The sequence below is a fragment of the Mauremys reevesii genome, linkage group 20 (assembly GCF_016161935.1).
Source record: "Mauremys reevesii isolate NIE-2019 linkage group 20, ASM1616193v1, whole genome shotgun sequence".
Taxonomy (NCBI): Eukaryota; Metazoa; Chordata; order Testudines; family Geoemydidae; genus Mauremys; species Mauremys reevesii.
In genome coordinates, this window is record NC_052642.1 from 7,908,787 (window position 1) to 7,925,085 (window position 16,299).

Consider the following 16,299-nt stretch of genomic DNA (forward strand, 5'->3'; position numbering starts at 1 on the left):
GACACACTGACCTACTGAATGTTCTCCACACGATTCAAAGCCTGACTTTTATTTTCTTGTATAAAAGTCAACTTGAAATTTAGTGCCAGTGAAAAGAGTCAGATGGGCTGCTCTGGGGATTGGAAATCAGTCAGCTGCATAACAAGTACAACATGGGTATCAGCACTGCCCCACCAACATTCCTACAGTCTTCTCTGGAAGGACATCCAACAGGTCCCAAGCTCGGCTGCATCAACTCATCCCATTATCTTTCTAAGGCCGATGAATTGAGCTCTGTGTGCTTCATTGTGTTCGGTCCTCTCAGGTGAAGCCTTAAAACTAAAATTCTTCATGAACATTAAGGAGACCATGGGATGTTTTCATAGAGGGATTTACCCCATGTTACTAGCCACAATTTATCTGCCCCCAACTACTCTGATACATCTAGTTGATGCCTTCCACCCCAGAGATGGCTGCACTGTCTCTAAGGCCACAGTTTCAAAAGTGCTCAGCACACCGTGTGAAAATCTGGCCATCGGTGTCGCAATTGGAGCTACCAAGTGCTGAGATCTAGTGAAAATCTGTCTCCAACTGTGGATACTGAGTACTTGACAATCTGGCCCCAAGGCTAGAATTTTCAGAAGGGTTCAGTATCCAGTCAGGGCCAGGTTTTCAAACACGCTCAGAGTGTCGGGTGCCATGTGCTTTTGAAAATCTGGCCCTAGGTGTTTTGCACACTCTTTGAGAGCCTGTTTGAGCCTTTAGACTCCACCTTCACATTCTATGCTAGACCACTGTGGGACACCCAAGAAGGAGAGTTAACTTCCTGATGGCTGGGACGCAAGCAGGGGCGGCTTTGGATCACATCACAAATTCAAAATGGCTTTTCCTTACAGGTTGAGTATAAAGAACGAGGAGTACTTGTGGCACCTTAGAGACTAACAAATTTATTTGGGCATAAGCTTTCGTGAGCTAAAACCCACTTCATCAGATGCATGCAGTGGAAAATACAGTAGGAAGAGTAGAGTGTTTTGTATTTTGAGTAGAGTATCTTGTTTTTGTATACGCAAAAGAGTGTGCCTGAAAGCTTATTCAGATAATTTGCTGAAAGATACTACAGAGGCACAACAAGAAAAAGGGCTTCTATATGCTACACAAATACAGAGGCCAGTGTTTTACCATCAGGGAGCAAGACTGTCTGGGGACAGAGGGCACCAAGGAGCAGTGAGGTGGGAAATTGTGTTTTGGATGATAGCTCGTGCCTGTCCTTAACCCTTATTATAGATGATCCAGTAGGCCGATCCTCACAAACCACCCAAGCAGCTTTGAAATGAGGCCAGGTTCTGTAATCCTTACTCCGGCAAAATTTCCAGTGGATAGCAGGTAAGGCCTGCAGGGCTTGTCTGTAACCTTTAAAAGCATGATACCTACGTGGAAATCCATACTGTTTCAGTAGCTTCTTTTTGGAGAGGACTTTCATAGCCTGAGGGAAGAAAAAAAAGTGTTAAAACAGAGCAAAGCCATGATACTGGGAGTTACACTCACTGCTCAGTCCTCGCACTGTTTGTTATATCTTTGCAATTCAGTTCAGCTACTGGTGTGGGACTCCAGTTTTCAGATCTTTATCCAAGGCAGCGAGAGCTTAATTAGTGACAGACACTTTCAAAATACTTAAGATCTAAGAAAGAATGAATTATTTTCCTTTAGGTATATAAAAAGGCCAATTTTACCCATCTTTTTACAAAGCAAAAATAAATCTGATTCATTTATCTTAATCTGATAAGTAAGAAGGGGGCCTGAGTCTCAGTTACTCTGTGTGACACAGAGACCCCTTTGTAAACAGTGTTCTGCTCTTTGCAAACATCTCTCATCACACACCCGAGAAACTCACTACAACGCCCATGCCATGTAGGATAGCCTTCCCTAAAAAGTATAGAAAGCTCGTAACTTGTCCCAATTCATAATCACGGAGAGACATATGGACAGATGATATTTACAGAATAATGTATTTATACTGAAAATTTGCGTTATGGATTGGGAGTAGAAATTAGTCACCAGGGGATTACGTGTCTCATTAGGGCAAAGGGGAGTTGTCACCCTGCCCTGTTTGGCTGGTGATGCCAGCAGGCTCAATTGTTTAGCCTTGTGTGATACTACAACTTTCAACAGGAAACCATCAGAGGCAATGACAAACAAACAATCAAAACCACTTAAAGATAGGTGTTCGCCCTAGCTGTGAATAGACACCAAAGGCTGTTTTCAGTATAGCACAGAGGAGGAAGAAGCACTCTGTATCCAGAGGAAAACCTTTGTGGAGTGGGGATTCTTGAGATCCTGGCTCCAGCCAACTCTTCAACAGACCGAGCTTTTGGGCGGTGGAGGGGCGGGGGGGAAATCTACTTCATTGGACAGTAACTCTTGATAAGTAGAGAACCAGGTTTGTATTTTATGTGTTTGTTTTGTGTTGTGACCATTTGTTTCCACCACTCTCTCTCGTTTCCAGTTAAATATTTATTCTTTCTTAAATCACCCTTCTTTTGTTTGATTATAAATGCCCATTAAGTTCTGTGTGGCTTACAGAAGTGCTGGCTTAAGGTAAAACTGGTCAACTGGGGTGGCTCCTTTGGGGGCAAAAGATCTGAAATTCCTGTGAGTAGCCAATGTCAGGGTCTGGATATCACTGGGGAACAATTCAGAGGGACTCGGAGGCTGGGTGCATCTGTTATTAAACTGCAAGGCAAAGTTAGGGCAGGCATAGTCCAGAGGAGAGTGCTTGAAGGGCTGGTGGTATCAGGGAGCCGACACCCAGTTACCACAAGAAAGACTCCCTCTTGCTGGATGAAGGGGGTAACAAGGTGGCTCCCAGTGCTGGGTACCCGAAGAGCTGTCACATTCTGTTCCTGTGCTTTGAGCAGGGTTTGAGGAGAGAAGGTGACTTTAAGATAGCTTTTTGCTCTCCATATTCTGGGGCCTACCCAGCCACTGGGGCAAGTGAGAGTAGCCTTGGAGTACTCTCACTTCCCTTGGCTTCCTACAGCTGCCATTGACTCTGGGGTGCACTCTGGCCACACCTGTGTATATTTGCCCTCACCCTATGCCAGGAGCTGGTAGCAAGAACAGCACAGAGCCCTTTGCCTGGGGAAGCCGTTAGCACAGGCAGTATTCGCACAAGGCCATTTCTGCCCCCTGTACGCTACCAGAGTTGCGTGTAACTGAGAACCAGGCCCAAGAGCTCTAGGTTAGATGTTTCCAGGATGCCTGTCACTGTGGTACCACAGATTGAGGGGCACACTGAGCTGTGGGGTAGCATAGGAACTGCAGGATAAATGGGTAAGAGAACACAAAGGGAAGCATAGATTTAAATAAGCTGGCCATTTGGTGACACTCTTCCATCCCTCTACATTCTCATATTCCAGTATCCTACAGTTGTTTGGAACCAATATGTAGTTGATGTGAGCTGGTGGACATCAGAGTAATTTTTCTGCCGTCCAAATGGCATTAGGCCTGATGGCAAAAGGCAACCTGAATGTAATAAATCAAATCTCTGAGACTCCATACATACTACTGTGTTAAGTAACCTTCTAGCAGCCACTCCAATGACCCCTGAATACTTTACGGATAAATATTTCATGAGAAACCAGCTCATACGACAATTTGCTCAGGGAAATATTCTGCTCTAGTGAGGCTTTTTCAGAATGAGTAGTTTACTTCTATTAATCAAACTTCCATACCTGTAATACACAGTGGAGTGACCCCAGTAAAATGGGGCTCAATGGAAGGAGATTTTATTACACGTTACCTGATGCTAGTTATCTCTGCTGGTGAGGATATAGCTACCAACCAGAAACCCCATCCATCCTTTCAGTGTCTCTTATATAGCTTAAGGGCCAGATTCAAATCTCAGTGGATCAGTGGATAGCTGGACTAACTCCAGTGAAATATGAATTTGTGCTGGTGTAACTGAGTGGAGACTCTGGCATTCAATCCCATTTTATAAACACATTGAAAATGGTAGTATTTTCCTGAAATGGAGACTAGACAGTTCTAATCCTTCACCTACACATTGCCATGTCTAATCTTGGTTCCAACTGGTTGGCTGAATTATTCTGCGGTCTGTGTGAAATGAGTTTGTGATGTCCACAACCCAAAAACCACCTCCACAATCAGCACCTTGAAAGAAGGCCCAAGACAGGACAGTTCTCAGTGTACTATAAACACACGCCACTTTTATTTCTCCCCCTGCACCCAAATTACAGTGACAAGCGAACTTCAGAAAACATTAATTTCTACCCACCAAAGAAATTAAAATACACGGTTACTATTTCACTCAGATTCAGCCAATAAAGAGAATGTTCCATTGTCCTGATCCCATCCCTAAAACTGGAGTCTTTTTCCCATTTGATGAGTGGAAATGAACTTTAAAATAAAAATTCACCAAGTTTTGCTAGTTCATTGGCAAAAACTGGTAAGCATCAACTTTACTAAACTAATGGGGCCTTGTTTTCAGCTGATGCCACTAGGCACTGCCATGATACAAATAATTTATAAAAATCATGATACCTACCCTACTGGGTCTAGAACTTGCAGGGAATGGAATGGCATAGAGGGAATGCCTGTTTTCAGCACTATCTTTCTGTCTAGCTTAGGTATCGATATAGCCCCAGTCACCATAATATCTGAGCACCTCACAACCCTCACACCATCCCTGTGAGGCAGAGAAATGCTATTATCCATATTTTACAATTGGGAAACTGAGGCACAGAGAGGCTAAGGGATACATTTAAAAAATATTTAGGCACCTCTTGGGATTCTCAAAAGCATCTATTGAAATCAATGAGTTTTAGGTGCCTAGATGCTTTTGAAGATTCCACTGGGCACCTAAATACCTTTAAAAATCCAGCCCTAAGTGACTTGCCCATGAGCATACAATGTCTGTGGAGAGCAAGGAACTGAACCTGGATTTTCCAAGTCCTAGGGTAGTGTCCTAATCACTCTACCGTCCTTCCTCCCTGTCATAGGATTAAGGATACAGCAACTTTTAGACGCTAGTAAAGCAGTGCTCTCACATTCAATGAGGGAAGCAAGTAGTAGTAAGCCAGTCATCTCAACTGTTCATAACTCACCTGAAAGGAACTACATGGCAACTGTATGGATACTGTAATGTAGTTAAGGTTGTGGGAAGCCTATGACAGCATTCGGACTTGCTTCCTATATTGCAGCTGCGGCTACACCAGCTCTTTGTCTACTGGTGACTCCCCAACCCTTGGTAACTCCTCATCTGCAGAACTCTGGTAGTTTTCTAGCCCCTTTTATGCCATCAGAGCAGTGCAAAGAGGTTGGATCATAATACATCCCATTGTTTTCTAAATCCATATGTGGGATGAACAGCAAAGTTTCTTGCGGAACAAGCAGGAGTCATTTAATTACCACAAAGAATAGAGGCATGAATAAACAGTATTAAAGTCAAGTTTTCACTACAGTGAAAGTTGGAGAGGCAAATCACCACACTGCATCCTAGCTGTGCATAACAGCAGAGATACAATGGGGATTTAGCAAGTCTCTCTTCCTTCCAGGCTCAAGCAGAGCGGTCACCAAGGCAATGCATTCGTGAAAGAACCAACCCATTTCCACTCTCAAGCAAAGCTAATTATCCAAACAGAGACGTTCAGACACAGAATTTTCTCAGAACCTTGGTGGTGGATTTTCCCTTAGTACTGACAAGTGCCTTAATAGCTTCTTCAGAAACAAATGGTCCCAGTAGTTTTCTCTATCTATGACCCTGTGCCCAATTCCTGTCCCTTTCTGATTTCATGAAAACGTGGTTCATGGCATGTGTTCTTGGGAGGCAGCATGGGGATCATGTTACAATTCTCTGATTAATGGAAACCTCTGTACAATATTTAAGACTACTACTTTCTTCATAGCATTACTGTAGTCTGAGTGTATTGAGGAGCATAATCAAAAGGGCTAAAGTACTTTAGGGGAATAACCCAACAAAAGAGGATCTTGGTATCTTTGAGATGAAAGGTTGAAGATCAGGAGGAGTTCTGTAACTCCTGTTCTGGTGACCTGATCTGATGCTGACTCTCTAGCTCAGATCCTGCTTTCAATAAAGTCAGTAACAAAATTTCCATTATTTCACATGGGGGCAATAAGCAGTGTTGGGCCTTGAAAGTGGACTTGCCATCTGCACATTGCAATGCATTGAGACAGCTGAGGACTTCAATTACTGTATACCCAAGCTCACTCTATGGAGGTTCAGCTGTACAGAAGCTAAATTGGATTGATGTTTGTCCAGCACTTTGGATTTGGAAAGTGATATACATTCAAAGCATTATTATTATCAATAATCTTATACCAATGTTGGATTAAATGTCCCATTGGGAATGCAGAAAAGTATCACTGTCTATTTCCAGTAAGCCTCCCACATCTATTCTTTACCCTTATCTGCCATGTTTCAGAATGACATCCCAATGAAAAGGGACTACAAACCCTCTTTTGCTGAATAAGGGAAAGCCATTAGTGCCTGCATATCACGCTATTCAGATGCTGACCATAAATTTGTCATCACTAATCCCAAGCACTGTTTATCATATCATCATCTAAACAGTTTACATCCGATCACTCCATCCATCTTGGTCATTGAACGAGTTGCATGCGTAGCGTGTGACTGAGTGATGGCATCTGTGTCTGAGGAACCTGGATTGCTACCCATCCGTCCCTATTTTTTGGTGTGATTTTTAATGGAGGATTTATGGCTGCATCTGGAAAGCTTTCATGAAGAAACACAATCATTATCATCTCCATCAAGAAGCTGCAGGGGAAAAAATGGAATGGGATCATTTTTGTCCAGAATTGGAACAGCAATTGTCCTTCTCAATCACTTTGTGCTACAAGCTGTTTTAGAGATTGAGAACGGGAAAAATACATGGCCTGAGGCTTCTCAGACTCAAACTTCATCAGCAAAATTACTCCAAACTACACTTCCACAGGGACATATGTTGTTTCTGCTTTGTATTTTTTGCCTTTTAAGGTGCTTGGCCTTTTTTTTTCTAATCACTGTTAATGCATCTACTGCAAACTGTAACACTGAAATATTTACAGCTGTACGGGTTCCTAGGCATAGTTTTGCAAACTCTGGTGTAATGGCAGGTTATCAGCAGGGACTGAACTCAAATGTTAGAGGCCTGTGCTTTAGCAGGCTACGCCCAACAAAGTCAATGGGATTCTTTTCATTTTTCTACTTTTCCTTTAATAGGTCAAAATCAGAAAAAAATAAAGTCCTGCTTGCACATGGGATGACCACTGATTTCTTATTAAAAGGGATATGCCTAATTTGAGACCTGATCCAAAATCCACTAACATAATGAGTCTTTCTACTTACTTTCACAAGAATTGAGTCAGGCTATTGGTGCTTAAAAGTTCTGCAGTAATCAATACAGAATGCACATTGGCCCATACTTCAGCAACAATCATGTAAAAGATCATACATTGCGATTTTGCACTGTGCAGGATTTTGTAACATGAATAAAATACTGCATCTTAAAAATAAGTTTTGTCCTGTTTATAGGTATATACTTTTTTTTGCACAATCATTCTCTGTTTCCTTTAAGCTAGGTGGCAACACTTCCTTGTACTGAAATAGAATGTGTGAGGTTCGGCTACATACCATATACAATTCCAGGCCACTTACATGCTTATTTTCTCCAATTATTTGTTGTCACTTTTCAACATGAAGACAAAAAAAGAAATTGGCAATGTTGGTTTTGGAAAAAAAAAGAATTAAAAAAGCCCCTCCCCAATTGCCATGATCAGAATTGCTCCTGGTAATTGCTGGTGCTACACATTTGCATTAGATCTCCCCTTCGGCTGCCTGACAACTCTTGTCAAAGTGTATTGTTGTAACATGGTTTTACACAGCAGCGATAAGTGGAACAACATGCAATTTATCTCGGTATTAAAAGCTGCATGTCAGTCAAACACACAGGGAAATGTGAGGAGCAATGCAACCATTAGCTAATTACACAATTCTCTACCATTTCTCTTAAGCTTTTTTAAAAAAATCTGTCAAATTCCAGGGTATTTCAACGCCTCGGGAAACTGGAAGCCTCTCCATCAAAAGAAGGCTGAGGGGAGATCTGATCGCTCTCTATAAATACAACGGAGGGATAAATACCAGGGAGGGAGAGGAGTTATTTAAGGTAAGTGCCAATGTTGAGACATGAACAAATAGATATGAACTAGCAAAGAATCCTGTGGCACCTTATAGACTAACAGACGTTTTGCAGCATGAGCTTTCGGCTTGCATCCGAAGAAGTGGGTATTCACCCACGAAAGCTCATGCTGCAAAACGTCTGTTAGTCTATAAGGTGCCACAGGATTCTTTGCTGCTTCTACAGAACCAGACTAACACGGCTACCCCTCTGATAGATATGAACTGGCCATTAACAAGTTTAGTCTTGGAATTAGATGAAGGTTTCTAACCATCAGAGGAGTGCAGTTCTGGAACAGCCTTTCAAGGGGAACAGTGAGGGGCAAAATAGTTCATGGAGGATAGGTCCATCGATGGCTATTAGCCAGGATGAACAGGGATGGTGTCCCTAGCTTCTGTTTGCCAGAAGCTGGGAATGGGTGACAGGGGATGGATCACTTGGTGATTACCTGTTCTGTTCATTCCCTCTGGGGCACCTGGCATTGGCCACTGTAGGAAGACAAGATACTGGACTAGATGGATCTTCGGTCTGACCCAGTATGGCCGTTCTTATGTTTTTATGTAAAAACCTAACTGGCTTCAAGGCTGAGCCTGATAAGTTTTTGGAAGAGATAGTATGATGAGACTGCCTACAATGGTAGATCGCCACTGTGAGACTGCAAGTAGCAAATATGCCCAATGATGGGACACTAGATGGGAAGGGCTCTGAATTACTACAGAGAATTCTTTTCTGGTGTCTGGCTGTTGGGTTTTGCTGAAAAGTTCAGGGTCTAACTAATCACCATATTTGGGGGCAGGAAGGAATTTCCCCTTGGGTCAGATTGGCAGAGACCCTGAGCTGGTTGTTTTTTTCACCTTCCTCCCCAGCATGGGTCATTTGTAGGTTTAAATTAATGTAAATGGTGGATTCTCTGTAACTTGAAGTCTTTAAATCATGATTTGAGGATTTCAGTAAGTCAGGCAGAGGTTATGGGTCTATTACAGAAGTGGGTGGGAAAGGTTCTGTGGCCTGCAATGTGCAGGTGGTCAGATAGGATGATCATAATGGTCCTTTCTGGTCTTAAAGTCTATTGGGGATTTGGAAGGTGGATCATTGTGAACCTCTGCTCCTTCCTTGCACAAAGTCTGAGTAAATGGGTTTTGTGTATGAGGGTCTCTGCTGAGGTACCAGGGCTGAAATGGAATCTTCCTAGCAGTAGGTGATACACTCTGGCTGCAGTAGCCTCTGAAGGTTTGTCTAGTTTAGAAAAAGAAACTGAGATTAAGCGGCGTTTAGCAAACATGTGTTCACTAACCCAGACCTTTTCCCTAATGAAGACACAGGTTAGCACATTTTACCGTGAATTAGCTGTTCACCAGCTAAACCAACATAAAAGGTGTTAACCTGCATCTAACACAAGTGCAATGATCACAGTACCATTAGGGTTAGCTAGTCCCAACCTACATTTGACCTCTTTTCCTAATCTACACAACCCCCACAGGTTCACTGAACCAGCCCTCTGTGTAGCACTGAGCACACTCACTAAATAAAGTCTTGCCCAGGAAATAAAAGTAAAATCCCTGCATTAATAAATCTAAAATGTTCAGTGGTTTGCTTCCCTCCATGTTACAGAGGCCTCCTCAGGTAGAAGTGGGAGGAGAGGATTCACAGAAATGACTGTATTAGCATGTCACTAAGTGCTGCATTGAGAACAATGTCTTGTGCAATATGCAGTTTCCATCCAAATCAGCACGATAGGGCAGAGTTTGTTAGGAGGCCAGAGCAGAAAGAGGAACTAATGGGAACAGCAAACATTTCAATTAACAGACTGAGTTGGTTAGAAAGCGAAAGGCATGGAAACAATTGCGATTCCATCCAGTTGGATAGATTCAGGGTGTCTTTTCCAGATTTTGCATCATTTCTTCCTTCTATCATTTCAATACATTTCCTATGCAGTCTCACACTAGCTGGAAATATGACCAGCTAGGATAATCTTGGATAATGATGTTAACAGTCATGCTAAAAAAGCTCAGTAGCAAAACTGCAAGTCAGGACGGAAAAATATCTGAGCAACAGGGTGGCTGTTTGTGAAAGTTCCTTTTTATTACCGTGGGAATGAGGAATCAATTTGGAGAGCTTATTCCTCATCCCTGTACCCTACTTGTGCTGGGGGCTTGAGCGGGTCATAGGCCTTGACCTGCCTCTCTGAATGGAGGCAAGTTTCACACACAGAATGTGGATCACTACAGTTGTAGGGACAGTCAGACTTCCAGGTATCTCCTGGCTCTGGCACAGTCTATTCTGTTTTATATAGGTTCTTATGTCATGCTCATCACTATAATATCTGAACACCTTCCAGAAATGCAGTAAGCAATGTGACTAATATCAGTTGTAGTCTGCTATTTATGAGCTCTCCAATTTGACCCTTAAGGGGCAAATCCTCATTTCAGGGTGAAATTCACTCTTGTGCAGAAGGCCATCAGAGGCCTATGCACCACTTAAGTACTACGTAAGCTCTCAAAATTGGATTTAAATGGGACTCAAGTGGTCTGCACAGCCAAAGTACTTGGGGCCCTACATGGAGAGTGAGTGGTGGGGAAGAACCCCTTCTTCCCAGACGATGAGCAGTGGAGCTGCTCTGTGGCTGCTACTGTAGCCTTGAAGCTTTCCTCACTCCAGGGGGTGCGTGTTTCCCACACCATACTCAGACAAAAAAACTTCAGACCAGGAGGCCAGATTTATCTGGGGTTGCTCTTTAGTCTGTGCTTCAAATGTTGGCCAAGATGCTGAGTGTGGATCTTCGATTTCAAAGAGATAGGGAGGTGTTCAGATCCCAATCCTCACTAAAATTAGACTGGGGTTAGAATCATTAGAAGGGACCACAGGGGTCACCTAGTCTAACCCCCTGCCAAGATGCAGGATTTGTTGTGTCTAAACCGTACAAGACAGATGGTTATCCAGTCTCCTTTTGAAAACTTTCAGTGAAGAAGCTTCCACAACCTCCCAAGGCAGTCTGTTCCATTGTACTGCTCTTATAGATAGGAAGTTTTTCCTGAGATTTAATCTAAATCTGCTATGCTGTAGTTTGAACCCATTTCCTCTTGTCCTGCCCTCCGTGGCAAAAGAGAACAACTTTCCTCCATCTTTTTTGTGGCAACCTTTCAAGTCTGAATACCACTAATATATCCCCCCTTAACCTCCTCTTTTCCAACCTAAACATACACAGTTCCTTCAGCCTTTGCTTGTATGGCTTGCATTCCATCCCTTTGATCATTTTTGTCACTTGACTCTGGATCCTTTTGAGTTTCTCTACATACTTTCTATACATTGGTGACCAAAATTGGATACAGTACTCCAGCTGAGGCCTAACCAGCACTGAGTAGAGTGGTACTATCGCTTCCCGTGACTTACATGCTCTGCCTCTGTTAATGGAACCTAAAATTGCATTTGCTTTTTTTGTAACAGCATCGCATTGCTGACTCACGTTGAGGCTGTGCTACACCACAACTCCCAGATCATTCTCAGCAGTGCTGCTGCCAAGCCAGTTTTCCCCCATTCTGTATTTGTGCATTTGTTTTTTCTTCCCTAAGTGTAGCACCTTATATTTGTCTTTGTTGAATTTCATTTTATTGTCTATAGCCTCATTCTTCAATTTATCAAGATCCCTCTGAATTTCAGCTCTATCCTCCATAGTACTGGCAACACCCTCTAGCTTTGTGTCACCTGCAAACTTCATCAGTATGCTCTCTATTCCTACATCCAGAGGTGGTGGAATCTCCTTCCTTAGAGGTTTTTAAGGTCAGGCTTGACAAAGCCCTGGCTGGGATGATTTAGTTGGGAATTGGTCCTGCTTTGAGCAGGGGGTTGGACTAGATGACCTCCTGAGGTCCCTTCCAACCCTGATATTCTATGATTCTATGTTAAACAACACTGGAGCCAGAACATATCCCTGTGGAATTCCACTTGAGAAGTCCCTCCAATCTGACATCATTCCATTAATAGTTACTCTTTGTTTGCGGTTGTTTAACCAATTATATATCCACTGAATGGTAGTTCTATCAAGCCTGCATTTCTCCAGCTTACTTATCAGAATGTCATGTGTCGAAGACCAGGTATATTATGGCCACTGCATTCCCGCTATCCACCAAATCAGTTACCCTGTCAAAAGTTTGGGTCCAAAGAAGGCTCATATTTGGATTTGGACTTCTCATCAGATTTCAGGGCTGCAAAATGGTAGAAATTGCTCAAGATCAGCTGTTCTCACAAGATTTCAGATCCATCCAAATAAAAAAAATTGACGGCTTTGTGGTTTTTGATTCAATCCAGAACAAAAACTACAAGGGTAGGCATGGGACTATGGAGTCAAATCCATCCCTCACTAGAAAATTTGGAAGGGGTTCAGATTAGAGATTCCAGGTTTACCCTATCTGTGTGTTTGAAGTGACAGGTATTGGGATTTTTTGATTTAACAGCTATTTAGAAGTAGAAGTCTTAAACCTATGGCCTCAGTTCAGGAAAGGACTTAAGTATGTGCTTATATGTATTCTGAACTAAGGAGGCATTTTTGAGCCTCTATGCCCAAACCCTACAATTAGCTATACAATGGACTGATTGATTTTTACTTATTTGCAGGACTTACTACAGAGCCCATCACCATAATATCTTGATTTTTCCATAGTCTTCATTATAATAATACCTACCTGTTATACAGCAATTTTCATCTGTAGATCTCAAAGCATTTTACAATGATGTGAGCATCATTACCCCCAATGGGGAAACTAAGGCTTGACGAGGGGAAGTGACTTGCTCAAGATCACCCAGCAATCCAGTGGTGGAGCTCAGAATAGAATACGGGTCTCCTGAGTCCCACCCCAGTGCTCTTTCCCCTAGGAAACACTCACTACAGCTAAACATTGACTTGCTAATTGAATGGTATAACATGCAGTGCTATCACAAAGAAACCACACAGTGCTGTGCTGGGTTGTCTTGCTAGGGTTATCCCATATAGGGCCCAACATTCAGTTACGAAATGTGCCTGTTCCTTCCAGGAAGATTTTTTAGAAGCACAGTAGATCTCTCATTTCAGGTGGCCTCTTTCATATCTAGAAAATGTCAAGATAGCTCAGCAATAAGCTTGCCTGCCTATTTCTGAAACATGTGTCCAACATCTCCACTCATTACATAACACTTCACACTAAGTTTTGCCCACATTACTCTGCTCTGCGTCACATACACTGAAAAGTGTAGCCTCATGCCCCATCAGGTTGATTTTCTACTCAAAGGCCACGTGGCTCAGAAGGATTTAAAAAAAAAAAAAAAAAGGCAGGAGAGAGCTAGTTCTCTGGGATGTGAAAAAAGAACCTGAAATATCAACACCAGCCAGTAATACGGGGAGAGAGGCACTTACGTAATACTTGTCGTCACTCTCATTGTAGGCCAGTTTCACAACACCATAGGAGCCCTATAAATAAACACAAATTACACAGTCAGTTCGGCTGCCTGGCTTTGTTTGCCTGCTGCTCAAGGCTTATCATGTTTGGCCTTGCAGTGAAAAATAAGAAGTACCCTCAACAGCCTCAAGCAAAAGCTCCACGTGATGTCAGATTGCGTTATACAGTGCAGCTCCCTTCCCCCTATGAAATGCAACTCAGATGGACTAGGACACATATAGGGGCAAAGGGAGTTTCTCTCCTCTTCACTGTTATGTTCAATGCCAGGGATAATGTCCTTCCTCTCCTGGCAGCTATTGCATTTGGGCAATAATGATGGAGGCACAGAGCATTTCCTGAGGATTAATGACTCTCTGGAAGGAATTGCCTCAGGCCATTAACTCCAACCAGTTATTAATTCTCAGCAAATGCCCTGAGCCAAGGTTATATTTTTATTACAAGTTGAACACTGGGGAAAATTTTCTTTTTTAAAGTCTTTTTGTTTCTGTGTTAGTTTTTTATATTCCCTTCATACACTCCCTCACAACTGGAAGCCCCCACCATTTTCGTAGAGGACTTTCCATGCACTGGGGGTTTATGGGAAATTAACACTTTGTAGATCATATCTTCAGCTGATATTAACTGGCACAGTGCTAATGAGTGTGTGTTGCCTGGTCAGTCGCAGTTTATGGAAAGGTCAGTATTAGAGCATGTGGAACATGACAGCTCCAGTAGGAGCTCAAAGTAAAACCACTGAAATTTCGTCTAGTTTTCTGTCAACTCTATACATTTTCAAGGCCAAGATATTAAACTACAACTAGATTCCTTCTCCAATAGTTGCCCACTGAATACATGTACAAGAACTACACTAAGGGTGTCAAGTATCAGAGGGGTAGCAGTGTTTGTTGCTTTTTACAGATCCAGACTAAGAGTCCTGTGGCACCTTATAAACTAACAGAAGTATTGGAGCATACGCATGCATCTGATGAAGTGGGTATTCACTCACGAATATGCTCCAATACTTCTGTTAGTCTATAAGATGCCACAGGACTCTTTGTCGCTTTTTACACTAAGGGTGTGATCCAACTCCCACTGAAATCAGTAGGAGCATTTCCATTGATTTAAGAGTTGGAATGAGACTCTAAATCTCATGAACAGCTGGTGAGCAAAGCTTTGAGCCTGACCCAAAACCCACTGGAGTCAATGGAAGTCTTTCCATTGACTTTACTGGGCTATGGATCAGGCCCATTGTGAATTATTTAATGTGGCAGATTAGAAAGTAAAGGTGAAATTCACTCCTCTGCAGAAGGCCTGCACAAGCTCTGTCTACTAAAGTCCCACTAAAGCCACCAAAATAAGGTTTAAATGGGTCTTAAGGAGAGCATAGGGCTTGGTGAGCCCTCTGCACAAGAGTGAGGGCTCGACTGTGATACACCTACTCACCTTGAACAGTAATATACTCTTCACTGACCTCCATGGATCTAATGGAAGAGTAAGGTACTACACAAGGGGAGTAAGTGTATTGCAATGTGGCCCTAATTAAAGAAATACAATTTTAAAAAAATCAAGAATAGGGCTTTGCTCATTCATTCTGATAGATGTAATTTAGCGTTAAATGGAGGTGAAGCCCAAACAGAATTCCCAGATCCAAACACCCTGGAACCATGGAAGAGTCTGGAGACAGATCTGAATTTGCAGCTGGTTCCTACCTCTATCATGTGCAAAGCCAAAGACACAGGTCCAAACACCTTCAGAATTGCAACTCTCTGAGCTTCCTGACCTGGGCAAATCTCTATTTTAATTTTTTATGGTAAACTTCCACTAATGAATGTGCTGTGGTAAACTGCATATGTGACAAAGTCTTGGTGATATGAAAACTGCCTAGAGCGCTCTCTCTGATAAGAAGACAGGAGACCCTCCGGAGAATATCTGTGAATGAGAATTGTCAAGTCTGGAGATGAGCACAATTGAGAATTAGCAAGAGCCTCCAAGATTCTCTCCCTGATTCTGCTCTCTCCAGGTACTGTACCCGTACACAATTAATCTAGACAGGTACATTCAAAGCCTCGCAACAGAAACCACCCACTGCCCTTTCCCCCATTCCTGCATGCATATGAAGGACAAAAAGAAGGCAGCAACTGTGGCTTCTTGTCACAGAAAACAGGTGCTAAAACTTGGAAATGAGCCACACATATGTTTTGATATACACAGTAATTACTACCACCCCAGGGACTGGCTGCAGTGCAGAATCACAGCATGCTTATGAAACACCTACTCTATTACAACCTGGTGCTTGCTAATCTGGATGCTTTAACTGATCCATACAGTCAGTTTGTAAGTAAGAAGACATCTCTCTCAAGTGGTCAGAGTCTGTGAGCCCTAGAGAAGTCTGAGCTAATAACCTTTTTGGTGAAACTACCTGCGGAAGCAGGTGTAGTCACTTCTAAATGGAATACATAGATAGCAATAGCAAGTACAGCCTTTAGGGAACGATCATTTACTGATCCATCTGCAGACACATGGCATGAGTCCAAATGTGCAGGTGTCTGAACTGTTCACCAATTCAGACCTTTAAATAACTTTCAGTGAATGTCTTCAGGAATCGTTCCGAGACTTTTAAATACAGAATAGAATTAAATCAGCAATTTCTACATGGAAATAAGATTTAACCAGTCCTGATGGAGAACAAGTGCCTGCCT

General features: G+C 42.6%; 1 protein-coding gene across 11 annotated transcripts in view; it reads right to left on the reverse strand.

The window, feature by feature from the left end:
- The window catches only part of CAMKK1 (calcium/calmodulin dependent protein kinase kinase 1), a 163,288-nt gene that overhangs the window by 59,473 nt on the left and 87,516 nt on the right, over window positions 1-16,299 (reverse strand). For all 11 annotated transcript variants that reach the window (XM_039507859.1, XM_039507848.1, XM_039507856.1 and 8 more), the window contains 2 exons: window positions 13,579-13,632; window positions 1,411-1,462 (listed from right to left, as the gene is read on the reverse strand). In XM_039507859.1, the coding sequence (XP_039363793.1) occupies window positions 1,411-1,462; window positions 13,579-13,632 (106 nt within the window). The remainder of the gene's footprint in view (window positions 1-1,410; window positions 1,463-13,578; window positions 13,633-16,299) is intronic.